The sequence below is a fragment of the Brienomyrus brachyistius genome, chromosome 14 (assembly GCF_023856365.1).
Source record: "Brienomyrus brachyistius isolate T26 chromosome 14, BBRACH_0.4, whole genome shotgun sequence".
Classification (NCBI taxonomy): domain Eukaryota; kingdom Metazoa; phylum Chordata; class Actinopteri; order Osteoglossiformes; family Mormyridae; genus Brienomyrus; species Brienomyrus brachyistius.
The window spans coordinates 7,004,567-7,024,211 of NC_064546.1; the positions used below are offsets into that span (position 1 = coordinate 7,004,567).

At 43.9% G+C, this 19,645-nt stretch overlaps 1 protein-coding gene across 9 annotated transcripts in view; it reads left to right on the forward strand.

Moving 5' to 3' along the window:
- Nucleotides 1–19,645, forward strand: part of ptpn21 (protein tyrosine phosphatase non-receptor type 21) — a 64,364-nt gene that overhangs the window by 13,259 nt on the left and 31,460 nt on the right. For 7 of the 9 annotated variants that reach the window (XM_048974114.1, XM_048974113.1, XM_048974120.1 and 4 more), the window contains exons 3-8: nt 2,389–2,558; nt 4,026–4,123; nt 6,371–6,438; nt 6,556–6,626; nt 11,642–11,729; nt 18,119–18,207. In XM_048974114.1, the coding sequence (XP_048830071.1) occupies nt 2,389–2,558; nt 4,026–4,123; nt 6,371–6,438; nt 6,556–6,626; nt 11,642–11,729; nt 18,119–18,207 (584 nt within the window). Of the gene's footprint in view, nt 1–2,388; nt 2,559–4,025; nt 4,124–6,370; nt 6,439–6,555; nt 6,627–7,322; nt 7,374–11,641; nt 11,730–18,118; nt 18,208–19,645 lie in introns of those variants that run through there. The other 2 variants (XM_048974119.1, XM_048974121.1) reach the window with 2 other exon arrangements.

Genomic DNA, 19,645 nt, shown 5'->3' on the forward strand with positions numbered 1-19,645 from the left:
GCTCAGGCTCCTTCCCCTTCAGAGAGGTGACATTCCATGTCCCTAGAGCTAGCTTCTGCAGCCGAGGATCGAACTGCCAAGGTCCCCGCCCTTAGCTGCTGCCCAACTCACATTGCACCCGACCCCTATGGCCTCTCCTATGGGTGGTGAGCCTATTGGAGGGGGAACCCACGTGCCTTGTTCGGGCTGTGCCCGACCAGGCCCCATGGGTGTAGGCCTGGCCACCAGGCGCTCGCCATCGAGCCCCAACCCCAGGCCTGGCTCCGGGGGGGGGGCCCTGGTGACCCGCGTCCGGGCAAGGGAAACCATGGATTAGGTGTCTTGTGAGCCGTACTTCGTCTGGTTCCTCACCCAGGACCTGTTTTCCTTGGGTGACCCTACCAGGGGCATAAAGCCCCGGGCAACATAGCTCCTGGGATCATTTGAACACGCAAACCCCTCCACCACGATAAGGTGTCGGCTCCAGGAGAGGTACTACTAATCTCCATACCAAATTATGGGCATAGATAAATGTTCACATAACACTGAAAAGCTGCCGTCCAGCCAAATGCTTTGTCTGTCATCTAAAGCCCTGGTGATTATTGCGCATGCATGGTATAATATCAAGATGGTATCGCCCAGCCCTAACTGTACATTGTTATCCTAACAACAAACCCTGGGTTACCAGTTACCTGAAGGCTCTACTAAATCAAAAAAGAGAGCCTTTGGAGCTGGCAACAGGGAGCAAATAAAGCAGGTGCAGAGAGTACTGAAGGAGACAATCAAGGTCAAAGACATCTACAGGAAAAAGGTTGAGGGGAAATTGGGAGATGCTCATGAGGTGTGGAAAGGCCAAAAAAACATCACAGGCTGCAAACACCCTAACTCGCAATCTGAGCAGGGCCAATGAGCTGAATCAGATTTTCAACAGGTTTGACAAAAGGATTCCTACTCTGTACTCATCCAGATCCCTAGCTCACCAATGTTCTGAACAGTCTATGCTTTCCCCTTTCCCCTCTCCATTCCACATCCCTGCATTCCAGACACCTCAGCTATCCTCCCTGCCCCATAATGACTCGGGCTCTAACACCTCTAAAATCAGCAGAAGAATTTCTTCACTCTCACCCCATCCTCCCGTGCCATCAACCAGCAATAATGGACTGATCTTCAACAACAACCAAGAGTTGAGAGCACTGAGGAGACTTCATCAAGGGAATGCAGCAGGGCCAAATGGCATCAGTGCTAAGGTGCTGAAACTATGCACTAAGCAGCTCTGTGGAGTTCTCCAACGCTTATTCAATCTGAGCCTGAGCCAGGAGAGAGTCCCAGTGGTGTGGGAGATATCATAACTCCTGTCCCCAAGAAAAAGCAGCCCTTGGCCTTTAATGGCTATCGCCTGTAGTTCTGATGTCACGTGTGATGAAGACCTTAGAAAGGCTTGTCCTGGTTCACCTCAAACCAATGGTCAACACATTTCTGGACCCCCTGCCAATCAAGTGGATGATGTGGTGTTCTACCTGCAGGACAGAGCCTGCTCCCACCTGGACAAGGCTTGCAGCCCTTGCGGGTCATGTTTTTTTATTTCTCTAGTATGATCAACACCATACAGTCAGCGTTGTTAAGGGAGAAACTTTGTCTCATGCAGGTGGACACACCCATTATCTCCTGGATTGTGGATTACGTGACGGGCAGACTGCAGTTTGTGAGACTCCATGGCTGTGTCTCTGACATGGCTGTGAGCAGCACAGGGGTGCCCCAGGGGATGGTCTTGTCTCTCTTCCTGTTCACTCTTTATATGGCTGACTTGAAATACAACATGTCAACGTATCATATGCAGAAATTTTCTGATGACAGGAGGGGGAATGCAGGAAGCTAGTGAAGGACTTTGTTGACTAGTGCAATAAAAACTAGCTGTAGCTCAACATTGGGAAGGCCAGAGAGTTGGTGGTTGATTTCAGGAGTTCAAAAAGCCCCCTGTCTTCAATCACTATTGATGGAGAGGATATGGAAGTGGTGGACAGTTGCAGGTACCTAGGGGTGCACCTGGATAACAGACTAGAGTGCACAGACTGGAGTATCCCCCCTGACCCCCTCTCCCCCACTCAGTCACCAGCCCTATAGAATTGTTTTGTATTTTAATGTTTGCACACTTTATTTTGCACATTGCAGTCTAGTATTGTTTTGTGTCTTTCGTACAGTATTACGTCGTGTTTTTTTGCATATGTACAGTGATGTCACTTATTGTGTGAGTAATGAATGGATTCAATTGAAAATTGAGAATGTATTCATTATCAGCTAGATTTTACTTGCCATGATCTTTCAAGATAGTTTTTGAATAGGGAAAATGAAAAACATAATATTTGATATGTTGTACTAAACCACATCTGCTATGTGTTTATGTCTTTACAGGTATCCTGTTTTAGTCTATGGTATTTTAACAAGCAACACCAGCAAAGATGGATTGACCTGGAAAAACCACTGAAAAAACAGCTAGAAAAGTATGGACTGGAGTCAACAGCTTACTTTGGAGTTGTGTTTTATGTGCCAGATGTTTCTCAGCTACAGCAGGAGATAACAAGGTCAGGCAAATACATGCAAACACAAAGATGGGGATGAGTGTGAAAACCAAACCCTTGCAGTGTGATGTCACACTGCTACTCACTCTGCCCCATTGTATAATACTATATATGCAAACATATGCACGATATAGCCAAAAGTATTGCGACACCCCTCCAAATCATTGAATTCAGGTTCAGTTACTTCCATACCCACCGGTGTATAAAATCAAGCACTTAGGCATGAAGACTGCTTCTACAAACATTAGAGAAAGAATAGGTCGCTCTCAGGACCTCAGTGAATTCAAGCGTGGTACCATGATAGGATGCCATCTGTGCAATAAGTCCATTCATGAAATTTCCTTGCTCTAAGTATTCCATGCTCAACTATTTTATACCAAAGTGGAAGCAATTGGGAACAACAGCAACTGAGCCACAAAGTGGTAGGCAACGTAAAATCACAGATTGGGGACGATGCACGCTGATGTGCACAGTGTGCAAATGTTGCCAACTGTCTGCTGAGGCAATAGCTACAGACCTCCAAGCTTTGTGTGGCCTTCAGATTAGCTCAAGAACAGTGTGTAGCGGACATCATGGAATGGGTTTCCATGGCTGAGTAGTTACATCCAAGCCTTACATTGCCAAGTGCAATGTAAAGCGTCGGATGCAGTGGTGTAAAACAAGCCGCCATTAGACTCTAGAACAGTGTAGACGTGTTCTCTGGAGTGATGAATCACGCTTTTCTGTTTGGCAATCCGATGGACGACTTTGGGTTTGGCAGTTGGTAGGAGAATGGTGCTTGCCCAACTGCATTGTACCAAATGTAAAGTTTCGTGATGGGGGGATTATGGTGTGGGGTTGTTTTTCAGGGGTTGAACTTGGACCCCTTGGTGCTTAATACTGCAGCATTCGAAACCATTTTGGACAATTTCCCAACTTTGTGGAAACAGTTTGGTGATGGCCCCTTCTGTTCCAACATGACTGCGCACTAGTGCACAAAGCAAGGTCCATAAGGACATGGATGAGCGAGTCTGGTGTGGAAGAATTTGACTGACCTGCACAGAGCTCTCACCTCTACCCAGTTTGAACACCTTTGGGATGAATTAGACCAGATACTGCGAGCCAAGCCTTCTCATCCAGCATCAGTGCCTGATCTCACAAATGTTCTCCTGGAAGAATGGTAAAAAATTCCTATAAACATACTCCTAAATCTTGTGGACAGCCTTCCCAGAAGAGTTGAAGCTATTGTAGCTGCAAAATGTGGGCCATCTCCATATTAAAGCCTATGTATTAAGAAAGGGATGTCATTAAAGTTCATGTCTGTGTAAAGGCAGGTGTCCCAATACCTTTGGCAACATGGTGTATGTGGGGATGGGAATGAAAACCAAACCCTGACAGTGTGACATCACAGTGCTACTCACCATGCCCCCTTCAGTGATAATAATGTGCATGCAACCTTTAATATTGGTAACGCACTGTCTCCTCTTACAGATACCAGTATTACCTTCAGTTGAAGAAAGATGTTTTGGAAGGTCGAATAACTTGTTCGATAGACCAGGCAACTCATTTAGCAGGCTTAGCTGTGCAAGGTATGCAAAATTTAATATTTAAAATGGCCTTTTGGTCTTCAAAGCTGGTTGAGGAAAAGTAATTGGCTGATAAGTCAAGACATTGTTGATCTTTATTCATGATGTTATCTAGGATTAAACTGGGAATACATTATGTAGTTATTAGATCAGTAGTATTTCACTTTCAATAACTCCCTTCAAAGTTAACACAAATAAACTATTTGTAAATGTGGTATACTTTCACATAAAACGGATAAATGTTTTCTTTGGTGTTCATTTTGAGTGTTAAGGTTACTCATATAACATAATGGTATTAAGTGTTGGCTGGAGTTTGCACATACAAGTTTACAAGGGTGTTTGTAATAAAACAAAGGCATAATTTAAAATTGATGCACTGTCTTATAATATTCGTTTTGTAATTTAAGTTCTGCATTATACGTTATATGTATGTTTTTAAAACTGTTAAGGATTGGCAATACAATATAACAAAACATTACACATTCATGCTGTAGTGTGGATGACAAATTATGCATGATAAAAGGAAATATATATTGCTGGTCCTAAACCTGTTGTGCATGGTTTCCCTGTGCTTTCATGCGTTTTCCCTAGGTAATGTAGTTTCTTCAGACAGTCCAAAAACATGAACAGGTGTCCTTTAAGCTAAGTTCACACTACACAATTTTAGCCCCGATTTTCCACTCACTGACAGTTTTTGGAGGTCACCAAGAAAGTCCCCAGATCAGCGGAAAAATCACTGATAGGCGTCAGCAACTCGGAGCTCGATCAGTATGCGTGAACTGTTCAAAGACGCGACGCAATGGGGGCACCGATGGGTTGCAAACACCCGCCAGATATTTGCCGACATAAATATCTAGACTTTGTTGGCAATACCAAATCCTGTAGATGTAAAAGTGTCGTGTCTGGCAATTGAGCTACAGCTAATGAGAGCGCAAGACACGGAGTGAGGCAAACCAGAGGAGTGATGTTAAAAAGGTATTAAGTTTCCCACAATTTGTGAAAGGACTGGCATCACATCCAGAGTATTTTCTGCCTCTATACGGGAGGTTAGTCTGACCTGATTGGCATGCTGCCATCATGACCCTCAACAGGAAAAGCAGTGGGAAGAAGAAGAAAAAAATGAACATAAGTCTTAGATAAAACCAATGACATAGATAGATAGCTATCTTTATTGCCATTTGCACAGGTACAGGTTAGGATAAGTACACTGGGATCCTTGTGCGTATCTCCCAGAGTCATTTTTGTAGATAGAGAGACATGGGAGAAGAGACAATTAAAAAATATATAAAATAGAAATAAAAGCAGTAAACACACTAATTGCAGGATGAAGTACGTAGATACACACTGTGTACAGATGCAGAAACAGTATACAGAGTGCATGGCCTGGGTGGATGACTGAATTATTTCACAGAAATAATAAGACAGTATATTGTACACAAAAGTGGAATATTGCATGTTTTTTAGGCTATTGTGCTGAAAAAGTTATTTAACTAAGAGGAAGACATAGAATGAACGTGAGGTTGTAGTACGCTGATGTGTCTGATTGCTTATTTGGCGTACTAACTGTCCAGGTAATGTGCATAGGGGAAGTGTGGGAAGTGAGATCTGTGAGACAAATGAGGAGAGGAAATAAAAACTCCTGTAATTATTATCAGGGACTTACCGATAACATACTCATGTATCCTTTTTTGTGACAATGTGCTGATACCTATAACTGATACCAGATAATAATATATCAGCAATATCATTCATGAACAACATAAATGGAACTAAATATCTGTGGCAAGCAGGTACTTAACAGTTAACAATGAAAACCAAAGCATAACTGTAAGATGTTCTATACTAAATTATCAAGAGGAGGCATGAGAACAGGTTCAAACAATATTAGTAATGTAAATAAACATAGAAAAGCTGAAAGTATGAAGAAACTGCCACCACCCTGCACCCTTCCACTGAAAGTAAAATTGATCATCTATTACCAATCAGTCACTCCCTCCTCCCTGGGTGAAAAGTTTTAACACTCACTCTTTATGGGTATTGGTATATAAAATGTTTTTTGTGTGTGTGGGAGTGTGCTTGAATGTGTGGGGGGCAATAGTGATATTGTTTATCCTGATTTTTTTAAATGTAAAATATCACGTTATATTTTCAGATACAGTATGCTAGCTAACCCTTATTGGTATTGGTACGTAGCAAAACGTGACCAGAGCAGTAAAAAATGCATGATTTAATGTATTTTTTTTTCCCTAGCCGATTTTGGTGACTTCAATCACTACGATTCCCAAGACTTTCTTCAGAAGTTAGATCTGTTTCCTATAGTAAGTGTGTTGTGTTTAGTTATTGGTCACATTATTTGGATCATAATGTTTGTTTTTAGGTATTACATTTTTTTAATATCCCTTTGTGTATTATAATGTGTATACTTCTCTTTAAAGGGGTGGATTCAAGATGAAATCGTGCTGGAAGAAGCCATGCAAAAAGTGGCATTACTTCATACAAAGTACAGGTATACATGAGATTTTCAACGGAATATTTCTTATATGCATTTTTAATATTTTGACTTTAGAATTTTTAAAATATATATATAAAAGTAAGATTTTTGGCATCCCCGGATAATTATATGGTATTTTGCAACCAATTGTTTATTGGGTTTTAGTACAATGCACACAAAAGTGACACATCAAAACTGTTCAACATATAAAACAGAAGAGAAAAGATACCAGAACCAAAACCCCACAGGCACCCACTCCACCCCTCACCCCACCTCGGGAGCAAGACACTAAGGGACATTATATGTATTTATATTTACGCATATCTACATCACCATACCAAAATGAACCAAACTCAGTAGGTGATGTGATCTCCTCGATGTACCGTTGTACAAGTGAAGCATTGCACTCCCAATTATTTATAGTGAGGTCAGAGACACCATTTATTTGAGCAGCAGACGGCTCCAACATGATCAGATCGTAAAGGGAAGCCCTCCAGACTATGAAAGTGCAACGGCTTGGGTCTTTCTACCTTGAGACCAACAGCAGCAGGATAAAAAAATTATCTGTTGCTGAGAAGGGGAAAAAGAAAGAAGAGAAAAATCTTAGCCTTCGCTTTCAGGGAGAGAAATGGAAGATGCTGCAGCTGATGTGGATGTGCCAGATTCTCTTCTATTGGAAACCAGGAAGGTGGTAATGGGTGGGCTGGAGCCAGTGCCTGACCGAATGGAGAACAAAGGACCAATGGTACCATTCATATTCTGGTAGAGTGAGACCCCCATCATCTCTATAAAGAGTCAGAAAAGAGTACCTTATGTGAGGCTTGCAGGTATTCCAGAGAAAAGATGTTACTGTAGACTGGACATTCTTCAAAAAGTGGGAAGGGGGTGGCAAAGGAAACATAGCACTTAAGAAATTGAAGCGGGGCAAAACATTCATCTTGATCGTAGCCAAACGCGACTGAAATGATAATGATAGAGACTGCCAGTTATGTACTGAACACTTGACACCAACAAACGCATGGCTGAAATTCAGTGTAGTGATGCTAGTAATAGAAGCTATAATCGTAATGCACAGATACTTAAAGGAGTCAACGACTGGAATAAATGAGGGAATGGGGAGGGACCTGCGGGCCAAGTTTAAGGGGAGTAAAGCAGACTTATCCCAATTAATCTTGTACCCAGAAATACACTCATGCTCACGGAACAAGCCCAGCACATACAGCTCCCTCCACAATTATTGGCACCCTTTGTAAAAATGTGTAGAAAGGGTTAGAAAAAAATCTATCTTTCAGTGAAGTAACTTCACCTCCAATCTTTCTTTGAAATAAATTTAGTCAAAGAAAATCAAATTCTTCTTCAAGAATTAATTACTTTTAACAAAAATTCATGTGCCATAATTTTTGGCACTCCTGGGAATTAGTGAACACAATGTAACTGAAGCATGTTTCTCCTGTAAATTGTACATCTTTGAGTTGATTGGAGTGAAAAGGAGCCTTCAAGCTGTCATCCATGGCTTCCTGATTAACTGGGGTACAAACATGAGGCGACATAGATCTCAAATTCCCTTAGTCATCCTTCAATCTGGCAAAGAAAAGAGAACATACGAAACTAATGAGGGAGAAGTGTGTTGACCTTCATAAGTCAAGGAATGGGTATGAAAAATTGCTACTCACCTGAAAATGCCCATTTCTACTGTTAGGGAAATAAAAACGTGAACAACAACTGGAACTGTTACAAACCTGCCTGGAAGAGGACCCAAGTTTATTTTTCCTCCACATACAGTAAGGAAGATTTTAAGAGAGGCAAAAAATCCCCAAGGATCACTGGTGGTGAATTACAAGACAAAGTAAAATCGTGGGATTATCATGTCTCCGAAAAAACCATCAGACACCACATTCATTCTAACATATTATTTGGATGGTATGCCAGAAAAAAAAGCTTTTTTGTCAATTAACCACAAACGTAAATACCTGGAATTTGTGAAAGACTATTACTACTTTGACTGAAACCAAAATTCAATTCTCTGATGAAACAAAAATGGAGCTTTTTGGTAATAAACATTCAAGGTGGGTTTGGTGTAAAAAGAAGGATGGCTGTAGTAAAAAGAACCTTATCCCTACTAAAATATGGCGGAGGTTCCGTGATATTGTGAGGCTGTTTTTCCTCCAAAAACTCTGGAAACCTTGTTGTGGTACATGGCATTATGGGCTCCATGAAATGCCAGGATATTTAAAATCAAAATTTTAGTGCCTACGCCAGGAAACTAAAATTGGGCCGTCACTGGATCTTCCAGCAGGACAATTATTCTAAGCACATGGCCAAATAAAAAAAAAATGGTTAGGTGATCACAGAATCAAGCTTCTGCCATGGCCATCTCAGTCCCCTGAGATGAACCCCACTGAAAACCTGTGGGCGGAGCTAAAGAGAACTGTGCACAAGAGAGATCATAGGACCCAGGATGATCTGGAGAGATTCTGTAAAGAGGAATGGTCTCAGATGCCCTGCTTGGTATTCTCCAACCTTATAAAAGGTTATAGGAGAAGACTCAGTGCTCTAATACCGGCAAAGGGATTTTGTACAGAGTATTAAATGCACAGGTGCCAAAAATTGTGGCACGTGTTTTTATTGAAAATAATTATTACTTGACGCAGGATTTGTTTTTCTTTGAATACATTTATTTGAAAGAAAGGTGGGATTCTTCTCATTTTTTCAGTGTCAGATTAAGCTACTTCATTGAAAGGTAGATTTTTTTTACCCTTTTTTACAAATCTTTACAAGGGTGCCAATAATTGTGGAGAGTGCTGTATTGAAGGTCAGAGGACACATTCCTCAAATAGGGCAGAACATCCTCAGCATATAGTGATATTTTATGAGAGGTGTTATAGGCCACTATGGGGGTGCACAAAACTAAGGAACGTATGGCAGCCGCTAAATGCTCTAAAGACAGAATGAAGAGAAGGGAGGACAGTTGGCAACCCTGATGGGCATCCTGTCAAATACAGAATGTCCGGGAAATGGTATTATTAGTAAGCAGACAGACAGTCGGACAAGAATATAAGATTTTTACCATGCCAATAAAACAAGGCTCAAAGCCCATAACAATTAAAATTTCCCAGCGGAAACACCAATTAAGCCTGTGAAAGGCCTTCTCAGCATCCAATGAGAAAAGTGCAGTGGGAGGAGCAGAAGAATAATCATTAACAATATGCAGAAGACGACGCATGTTGGCTGCATAGCGAGCTGAAATAAAACCAGTCTGATCGAGATGTACAATCTTAGCTATCACTGACTGAAGGCAGCGAGCCAACACCTTAGCTATTAGCTTCATGTGAGAGTTCATTAAAGATATAGTACGGCCACTGGAACAATCGGAGGGGTCTTTGCCCTGTTTTAAAATGAAAGGAATTATCACGGAGGGAAAAAGGGAAAAAAGGAAAACATCCAGTGAGCGGCAGTTCTGTGGGTGAAAATGCCTTGTTGATGCCAGAGGTCAGAGGAGAATGGCCAGAGTTGTTCAAGCTGATAGAAAGGCAACAGTAACTCAAAAAACCACTCGTTACAATCAAGGTATGCAGAAGAGCATCTCCGAACGCACAACCTATCGAACCTTGAGGCAGATGGGCTACAGCAGCAGAAGACCACACCGGGTGCCACTCCTGTCAGCAAAGAACAGGAAAGTGAGGCTACAATTCGCACAGGCTCACCGAAATTAGACAATAGAAGATTGGAAAAATGTTGCCTGGTCTGATGAGTCTCGATTTCTGCTGCGACATTCGGATGGTAGGGTCAGAATTTGGCATCAACAACATGAAAGCATGGATCCATCCTGCCTTGTATCAACGGTTCAAGCTGGTGGTGGTGGTGTAATGGTGTTGGGGACATTTTCTTGGCAAACTTTGGGCCCCTTAAAACTAATTGATCATCGTTGCAACGCCACAGCCTACCTGAGTATTGTTGCTGACCATGTCCATCCCTTTATGACTACAGTGTACCCATCTTCTGATGACTACTTCCAGCAGGATAATGCACCATGTCATAAAGCTCGAATCATCTCAGACTGGTTTCTTGAACATGACAATGAGTTCACTGTACTCAAATGGCCTCCACAGTCACCAGATCTCAATCCAATAGAGCACCTTTGGGATGTGGTGGAACGGGAGATTTGCATCATGGATGTGCAGCCGACAAATCTGCAGCAACTGCGTCATGCTATCATGTCAATATGGACCAATATCTCTGAGGAATGTTTCCTATACCTTTTTGAATCTATGCCACGAAGGATTAAGGCAGTTCTGAAGGCAAAAGGGGGTGCAACCCAGTACAAGCAAGGTGTACCTAATAAAGTGGTCAGTGTGTGTGTGTGTGTGTGTGTGTGTGTGTGTGTGTATATATATATATCCATCCATCCATCCATTTTCCAAACCGCTTATCCTATTGGGTCGCGGGGGGTCCGGAGCCTATCCCGGAATCAATGGGCACGAGGCAATATATATATATATATATATATATATCAATTATAGGGTATAGGCACACTGATTTGGTATGGAAGTTTTAATAGCATGCTTCCAATCAGAAGGTACCACATCTGCAGATAACAATTAAAATGAGCTACTGTATATGGGAAAACACCTTAGATAAGGTGCAATGAGACAAACTGCCTAGACAGTCCAGTGTAGAAAATTTACAGAAGAAATATCAATTTTACTGCAGGGTTCAAACGTTAAAGTTTTGGTAAAATCTGCATAAGCATTGACCTGGAAGGTTATTTAAAGGCCTATTGCTACCAGAAAAACTGAAAGACATCCATACTGTATATGCTGGACAGAGTATCTAATCTAAAATGTGTTTTTTTTCTGACAGTCTTTAATTCTCTGTGCTTTTTCCGAACTGAAAATCATTTTGAGGCATTGGTCCCAATAGTTATGGGTGGGGTTGTCCATATTATGTTCAAAATGTTAATAGTCTTTCTATCTTTTGATGCAAAAAAGGTGTAAAGAATGCAGTGTTTAATTCTGAACGTTCTTTATCAGAGGACTGTTGGCTCCAGAAGCTGAAATGCTGTACATGCAAGAAGTGGAGAAAATGGAAGGCTATGGCTATGAGAGTTATCATGCCAAGGTAATACATTATATATATTATATATGTATATATATACAGTCAGGTCCATAAATATTGGGACATCGACACAATTCTAATCTTTTTGGCTCTATACACCACCACAATGGATTTGAAGTGAAACGAACAAGATGTGCTTTAACTGCAGACTTTCAGCTTTAATTTGAGGGTACTTACATACAAATCAGGTGAACGGTGTAGGAATTACTACACATTATTAATGATAAGACATACACAAAAAAATTTAACTGGTGGTGAAACATCGCAAATTGGCATGTAAGTCTACGTATATAATCGTCTGTGCCTGAAAGGTTGGATTACTTAGTTCTGCAACTAAATCCATATTGGTAGAACAAAATCTCAGTTATCGATTTGTCATGGTAAAATTATGCCAGGAAGGCAAACATGTTGATACTAAGCTATTATGATAATAATAAATAAAACATGTCATTGTGGTTATAATAAATTAAACATGCCACTATCTAGCTAAATATGTATTATTAATCTAGTAAAACATGTCACTAAAACAATTATCAAGCTAAATACATGGTAGGATTGCAACAATGTATCACAATCATTATTGTCAGTTGCAATGACCCTTAAAATATGTTTCAGATTTCATCGAAACTGATCTCAATCGTATGTGCAGCGTTTGTGCCGGATTGTGCTGTTAAAAGTTTTGTTTGTGCTGCTTTAGTTTCTCAGATATTAATGTTTGTTTACATGCTCACATGACGCCAGCGTGAAGTTAGCCCCGTTTGCGTCTGATTTCCACCAGACCTATCACAATCGTGTGTGCTGCGTTTGTGCTGGTTTGTACCGTTAAAACTGTCCTTTGTGCTGCATTAGTTTCTGAGATATTAATGTTTGCAAAGTTGCCCTCCCCCCATTTGCGTCTGATTTCAGCCAAACCGATTGCAATCACTTGTACGGCGTTGGTGCCATTAAAACTGTCCTTTGTGCTGCTTCAGTGCAGAGATATTGCTTATTTACATGGTCACGTGACTCCACCGTTACGTTTGCTCCCCATTTGCCTCCGAACCAGTCTCAATAGTTTGTGCCGATTAAAAATTGTCTGTACTGTTATTTTTTCTGAGATATTCCTTAGTTTATGCCTTTACATGATCAGTGTATAGTGCTCACGCTTGTGTTTCTCATGTTAACAGAAGGTGGAGCGTTTGATCACTCTGCGACAAAGCTGTACGTAGACTTAGTCAGCCCCGCCTGCCAGATACCTCATTTCAGGATTTTGGTGAATAAATTCAGATTCACAGCGGCTAACACCCATATGTGTTTTGTACGTAGCACTTTATATTCATTTTATGCTGCTATTTATTAAGGGGGCGCTGCATTTTCACGTGAGCAATGCCATTTAAAAAATTTGGGGGGGGGGGTGTTAATATTTGTGAGGTCTATACCTGTGTATTAACTATACACACACACACACACACACGCACACACAAATATACATACGTATTCATGCATGCAGACATACATATTTTTCGCTATATTTTTACAATATATCCTTCTTCCCCTGTACTCCTAGTGTCGCCGATAAATGTTAGTTTGGGTTGAGTGGAGGGAGAAAGTAAAACTTCATTATTGGACATTTTTATTTTACCGCCATGTGCAACAAGTAAGAGGGTCCATGGGAAGGTAAAGATATCACTATACACAGTGCATGCAAAATGACGAGTTTATTATACATATATTATATGCTGCACTGAAGCAGCACAAAGAACAGTTTTAATGGCACAAACCAGCACAAACGCAGCACACACGATTGCGCAATGGGGGACTAATTTCATACTGGTGTCACGTGACCATGTAAACAAACATTAATATCTCGAAAACTAAAGCAGCACAAAGGACAGTTTTAATGGCACAAACGCGGCACATACGATTGAGACCAGTTTGGTTGAAATCTGAAACATATGGGGGGCCAACTTCACACAGATGGACTTTTTTGGTTGAACAAACACTTTATCATTGCTGAAACTTGAAACAATTTTTAAAATGGAAGTATGTGTAAAGAATAAATAAAAATATAAAGAAAGCTGTACATCTCGCATTTGAACAAAAGAAATTATGAAGAGTAAAAGAGCAGGATCTTTAAAAATTAATCTCTTTAGATAATCATAATAACAAAACAATCGAGCTGAATATACTTTATTAATCTGATAAAATATGTCAATGAAACAATTTTCATTAAGCTAAATATATGGTTATTGTCACGATCGGGGTGTAGCAGACGGGCGATCGTGCGGGTAAGGAGCAGGCAGGCAAGCGGGATACGGGGAAAACGGGGTTTTAATCAGGATAAGCGGGTCAGGGAACACTGGACGGCAACAGACATCAGGAAACATCAATGACGGACGAAGGACTCAGGTAAGACACGGACTGAAATAGACAGGACTGAGCAAATGAACTGGATACAGCTGGGTACAAATCGGGAGAAAACACGTGGGTAATCAGGGGGCGTGGCACACAGGAGGAGCGGACGAGCCGGGCATGACAGAACCCCCCCCCCAAAGGCGCGCTTCTCCGGGCGCGCCAAGGAAGGGGGCGACAGACGGGACACGGGAACTGGAGCAAAAAAACAGAACCATCAACGAGAGACGGGAAACAGGACCGAGGCACAGAACAGGGCAAGAGACAGGACATGAGATAGGAGCTGACAAAGGGACGGGAAGGCAGAGAGACAGATCTGGAAGGGAGACACAGCGGGAACAGGAGGAACAAAAGGACCAGGAGTGAACGAAGGGAACAGAGGAGGACGAGGAGCAGAGACGGGAGGAACAAAGCGAGGGGGAGCAGACAGGCGGGACAAAGAAAGGGGAAGCAAACGAAGGAGGGACCAGGGCAGGAGAGAAGGGAGAGAAGGCGGGGGAACAAAGGGGAGCCCGTGGGAGCCCCAGCGGGCGACGGGCGGCAGCCGGAGGGGCCGCAGACGGCCGGGAGGCCGGAGCGGACCGAGAAGGGGCCGAGGAGACAGGGCGAGGGACCCGCGGAGGGGCCAGGGAGGGAGCACCGGGGAAGGGGACGAGGGAGCAGGAGGGGCCCACGGCGAAGGCCCGGAGGAGGGGGGAGCCGCAGCAGGCGGCAACGTCCGGTGGAGGGCAGGAGGTAGGGGCCCCGCAAGCAACCGAGGAGCCGCCGTCGGGGATCCCGCAGGCGGCCGACCAGGCACCGGAGGGGGGAGCGAGGCAGGGCGACGAGGCACCGGAGGGGGACCCGCAGGCGACAGCCGACCCGGAGGACCAGGAACCGCAGGCGCCAACCGAGCCCCAGCGCAGGCGAGGCAGGGCGAGCCAGGGGGCAGGGCGGGCGGGACCCCAGCCCTGCGTCTGTGTCCCCTCCCCTTGCGGGACACAGACAGGCCGACCCTAGGTCGGGGTCGACGTGGCCGGGACGAGGGACAAGGGGTTACGAGTTCTGTCCCCGAGGGGTCCCATTCCAGCTCCTCCACCTCCAGAGAGGGAGGAGCTGCGGTGGAGTCTTCGGGGACCTCCTCGGGAACCGGGGACAAGGGACTTAGAGCGGGAGTAGGAACGGGGCCAGGAAGTAAAGTCATTCGGGGCGCCTCGGGAGCTGCTGCAGGCGGAGGGGGCGCCTCGGGAGCTGCTGCAGGCGGAGGGGGCGCCTGCCCGGGAGCTGCTGCAGGTTGCTGCAGTGGGGGCGCCTGCCCGGGAGCTGCAGGTTGCTGCAGTGGGGGCGCCTGCCCGGGAGCTGCAGCAGGCGAAGGGGGCGCCGGGACAGGAACAGGAGCGCGGTCAGGAACAGGAGCGCGGTCAGGAACAGGAGCGCGGTCAGGAACAGGAGCGCGGTCAGGAACAGGAGCGCGGTCAGGAACAGGAGCGCAGTCAGGAACAGGAGCGCAGTCAGGAACAGGAGCGCAGTCAGGAACAGGAGCTTGCTGCAGTGGGGGCGCCTGCCCGGGAGCTGCAGGTTGCTGCAGTGGGGGCGCCTGCCCGGGAGCTGCAGCAGGCGAAGGGGGCGCCGGGACAGGAACAGGAGCGCGGTCAGGAACAGGAGCTGGCTGCAGTGGGGGCGCCTGCCCGGGAGCTGCAGGTTGCTGCAGTGGGGGCGCCTGCCCGGGAGCTGCAGGTTGCTGCAGTGGGGGCGCCTGCCCGGGAGCTGCAGGTTGCTGCAGTGGGGGCGCCTGCCCGGGAGCTGCAGCAGGCGAAGGGGGCAGCGAAGGCGGCTGCGCAGGTGGCGGCGGCTGCACGGGAGCGGGGTCCGCCGGCAATGGCGGTAGCGAAGGCGGCTGCGCAGGCAGCGGCGGCCGCACGGGAGCGGGGTCCGCCGGCAGCAACGGAGGGAGGTCCTCTGTACCGGCGATCGCCGGTTTCCTTCTTCTCCTTCGCTGGCGCCTAGCGGTGGCGGGAGGCGGCGCAACGTCCGTAAAAACGGACGGCGGAAGAAAGGCCTCCGGCTCCGGGTAAGGGTAGAGGAAGGGCTCCTCGTCCTCGTCCTCACTGGAGAACCAGTACTTCCACACGGGATCGGGGTCGCGTGTGGTCAGCCTCCGGGCTGGAGGTAGGGCGGGTACTTCCCTCTCGTCCCCTGTCGGGAGCCAAAGCCTGGAGAGCGAGCAGGCGCTGAGACGGATCGTCTCCTGCGGGACTCTCTTCCTCCCTCTCCGCTTCTTTTTGAGGTCCGTCATTCTGTCACGATCGGGGTGTAGCAGACGGGCGATCGTGCGGGTAAGGAGCAGGCAGGCAAGCGGGATACGGGGAAAACGGGGTTTTAATCAGGATAAGCGGGTCAGGGAACACTGGACGGCAACAGACATCAGGAAACATCAATGACGGACGAAGGACTCAGGTAAGACACGGACTGAAATAGACAGGACTGAGCAAATGAACTGGATACAGCTGGGTACAATCGGGAGAAAACACGTGGGTAATCAGGGGGCGTGGCACACAGGAGGAGCGGACGAGCCGGGTATGACAGTTATCATGCATAAAGCATTAATAATCTAATACAACATGACCGTTATACTATCAAGCTAAATGTGAATCATTTTTATAATAGTAAAAACACTCCTTTTAAAAAACATACGTAATCATATTTATTGATGCAAATGCTTGCGGAAACGTTTTTCTCTCTGATTTGTAGTGATATAAATGTGGCTGCAACAAATGCAAAATAAGTCAAACATCAGTTCAGAGTGAACCAAAGTACAGTGATGATCTAAAAACTACATAACGAAATAGACCTCCACAGTGAGTCCTGAAATCAAAGAGAGAATGCACATTTAAAATGACAAGCAAAGGAAACTGATTGTTGATGTTCCCGTTAATTCCAAATCTTTGGTTCACATAAAAAGGACCTTTTGCGTTAACCTACAACACTTGTGCTGTATAACGTGCTGGCGGCAAGCTGTTTGTACCATGCTGTCTACTCTACAGGTGCTACGGTAAGACCCGTGTTCCCTCTGTCATCCACACCGTCCAAGTGGAAAACACCCATTCATACCCACCTATCCTCACATGATCAAATCACCACTTGCAATACACCCCTCAGTGGCCAAAATGCATAATACACCCCAAAGTTATAAATGGCTTCAACATAAATAAAACAGCTTTTTAAAAATATTTAAATAAATAAATGTATTTTATTGATGTAACACTTCCTGCGGTGGTAAGGTTGAAAGAAAAATGCTGAAATATGATATACCATGAAACTGCCAGAATCTTAAACACCTTGAATCAAATTTTTGGCTATACCACCCAGCACTAGTTTTCACTGATCCACACTGCAATGTTAAAAGTTACAGCTTTTAGAACTATACAACTGTGAGACTCCATAAGTGTGTTTTAAAACTTTGGGGTGGACAAAAGATGAAAGCAGAGACTAAATGTCTGTGTTTTTAAATGAAAACAGCAATGTGAATGTAGCTGAAGCTTGAGTGGAAATTATCTTGAGATACAGGAATCTTACAAAGTAAATTAATCTGAGTAATTTAAGTCAAAATGATGACAAAGTTAGGCTGGCTACTTCTAGAGATTAAAGGGTGCGTAGCTTTATACTGTAGTTATCATTGGCTTAACTCACAATACTGGGGGAGTCCGTCTTTTTTTAAAATGGCATTGCATCACAGATTTAAAATGATGAAAAATTTGTTGTATGTTTAATATTTCCCATTTGGCTTTTACAAGTATATATCATTAGTCTACTCCTCCCGTTACTTTGCATCGCATCCCATTACGTTGAAGATTACCAGATATTCAAAATATGGCACAAAAGGTTTCAATGCTAAAGAAAGAGCAAACATACAATATAAATAACGACTTAACTCCATGTACGGACCAAGATAAAGTAGTTAGCACTCTGAGCATGTAATCTTGCATGACTTTTTTTTTCTTCATTATTTTCCAATAACACAGGACAGCCAGGGAACAGATATATTCATTGGGACCTGTTTGGATGGAATCTTCATCAAATATAAACATAGCAGACAGCCTGTTATATTCCGGTAAGGACAGAAAGGATGGACAGCTAAAGTAAAATATGGCATACTGTAATGTAACAAAAAAGAATTTTGTTTATTCATATTACAAGCATTTCAGTACAGTTATCCCCCGCTATATCGCGGTTCAGCCATCACGCCCTCGCTATATCGTGGATTTTTTCCCCGTACCTTGCTTGTGGTCCGATTGTTGTGAGCAAACTTTTTGTGAACCCATAATGAGCTTAAAATGTTTTTATTTTTACATATTCCATTACATATATAGAGAGAAAAAGAGAGATGTGTATATACAGTCAGGACCATAAATATTTGGACAGAGACAAAGTTTTTCAATTTTTAAGTTCTGTACTGTACATTACAACAATAAATTTTAAAAGAAACAAGTCAGATGCAATTGAAGTGCAGACTTTCAGCTTTAATTCAGTGGGTAAAACAAAAACATTGAATAAAAATGTGGGAAACTAAAGTAATTCTCCTTTTTAATGCTCTGCCAGGCCTTTACTGTAGCATCTTTTAGTTGCTGTTTGTTTGAGGGTCTTTCTGTCTGTAGTTTAGTCTTTAGCAAGTGAAATGTATGCGCAGTGGAGTTGAGATCAGGAGATCACACTGCCTCCACCATGGACCATGTTCAAGCCCTTCTCCATCATTCTGATACATACTTAATTGATAATGAAGGAACAAAGGAATTGCACACAACGGTCCATGAAATAGCCCGTCCATCCATCCATTTTCCAAACCGCTTATCCTACTGGGTCGCGGGGGGTCCGGAGCCTATCCCGGATGCAATGGGCACAAGGCAGGGAACAACCCAGGATGGGGGGCCAGCCCATCGCAGGGCATACTCACACACCATTCACTCTCACATGCACACCTACGGGCAATTTAGCAACTCAAATTAGCCTCAGCATGTTTTTGGACTGTGGGGGGAAACCGAAGTACCTGGAGGAAACCCACGACGACATGGGGAGAACATGCAAACTCCACACACATGTAACCCAGGCGGAGACTTGAACCCGTGTCCCAGAGGTGTGAGGCAACAGTGCTAACCACTGCATGCCGCACCTCCATGAAATAGCTTTTAAGTGAATTGTCCTATTACTTTTGTCCCCTTTAAAAAGAGGGTGGCGCATGATTATGAACTGATACTCCTAAACACTTCATCCAATTTGAATGTGGATACCCTAAAATGAAATCTGAGAGTCTGCACTTTATGTCCATACCCATTGTGCAACTTCACTATATATATTTCAGTAAACAGGTAAAACAGTAAAACTTGAGTCAGTGTCCAAATATATATGGACCTAACTGTATATACATTACATATTATTATTATTATTATTATTATTATGTTACTCATATCCTTAGCCCGACATCCACATATCATATGTGTTTACAAAGTGTGTTTTAATTAGTTTACATGTGTTTAAAATGTGTGGGAGGGGTA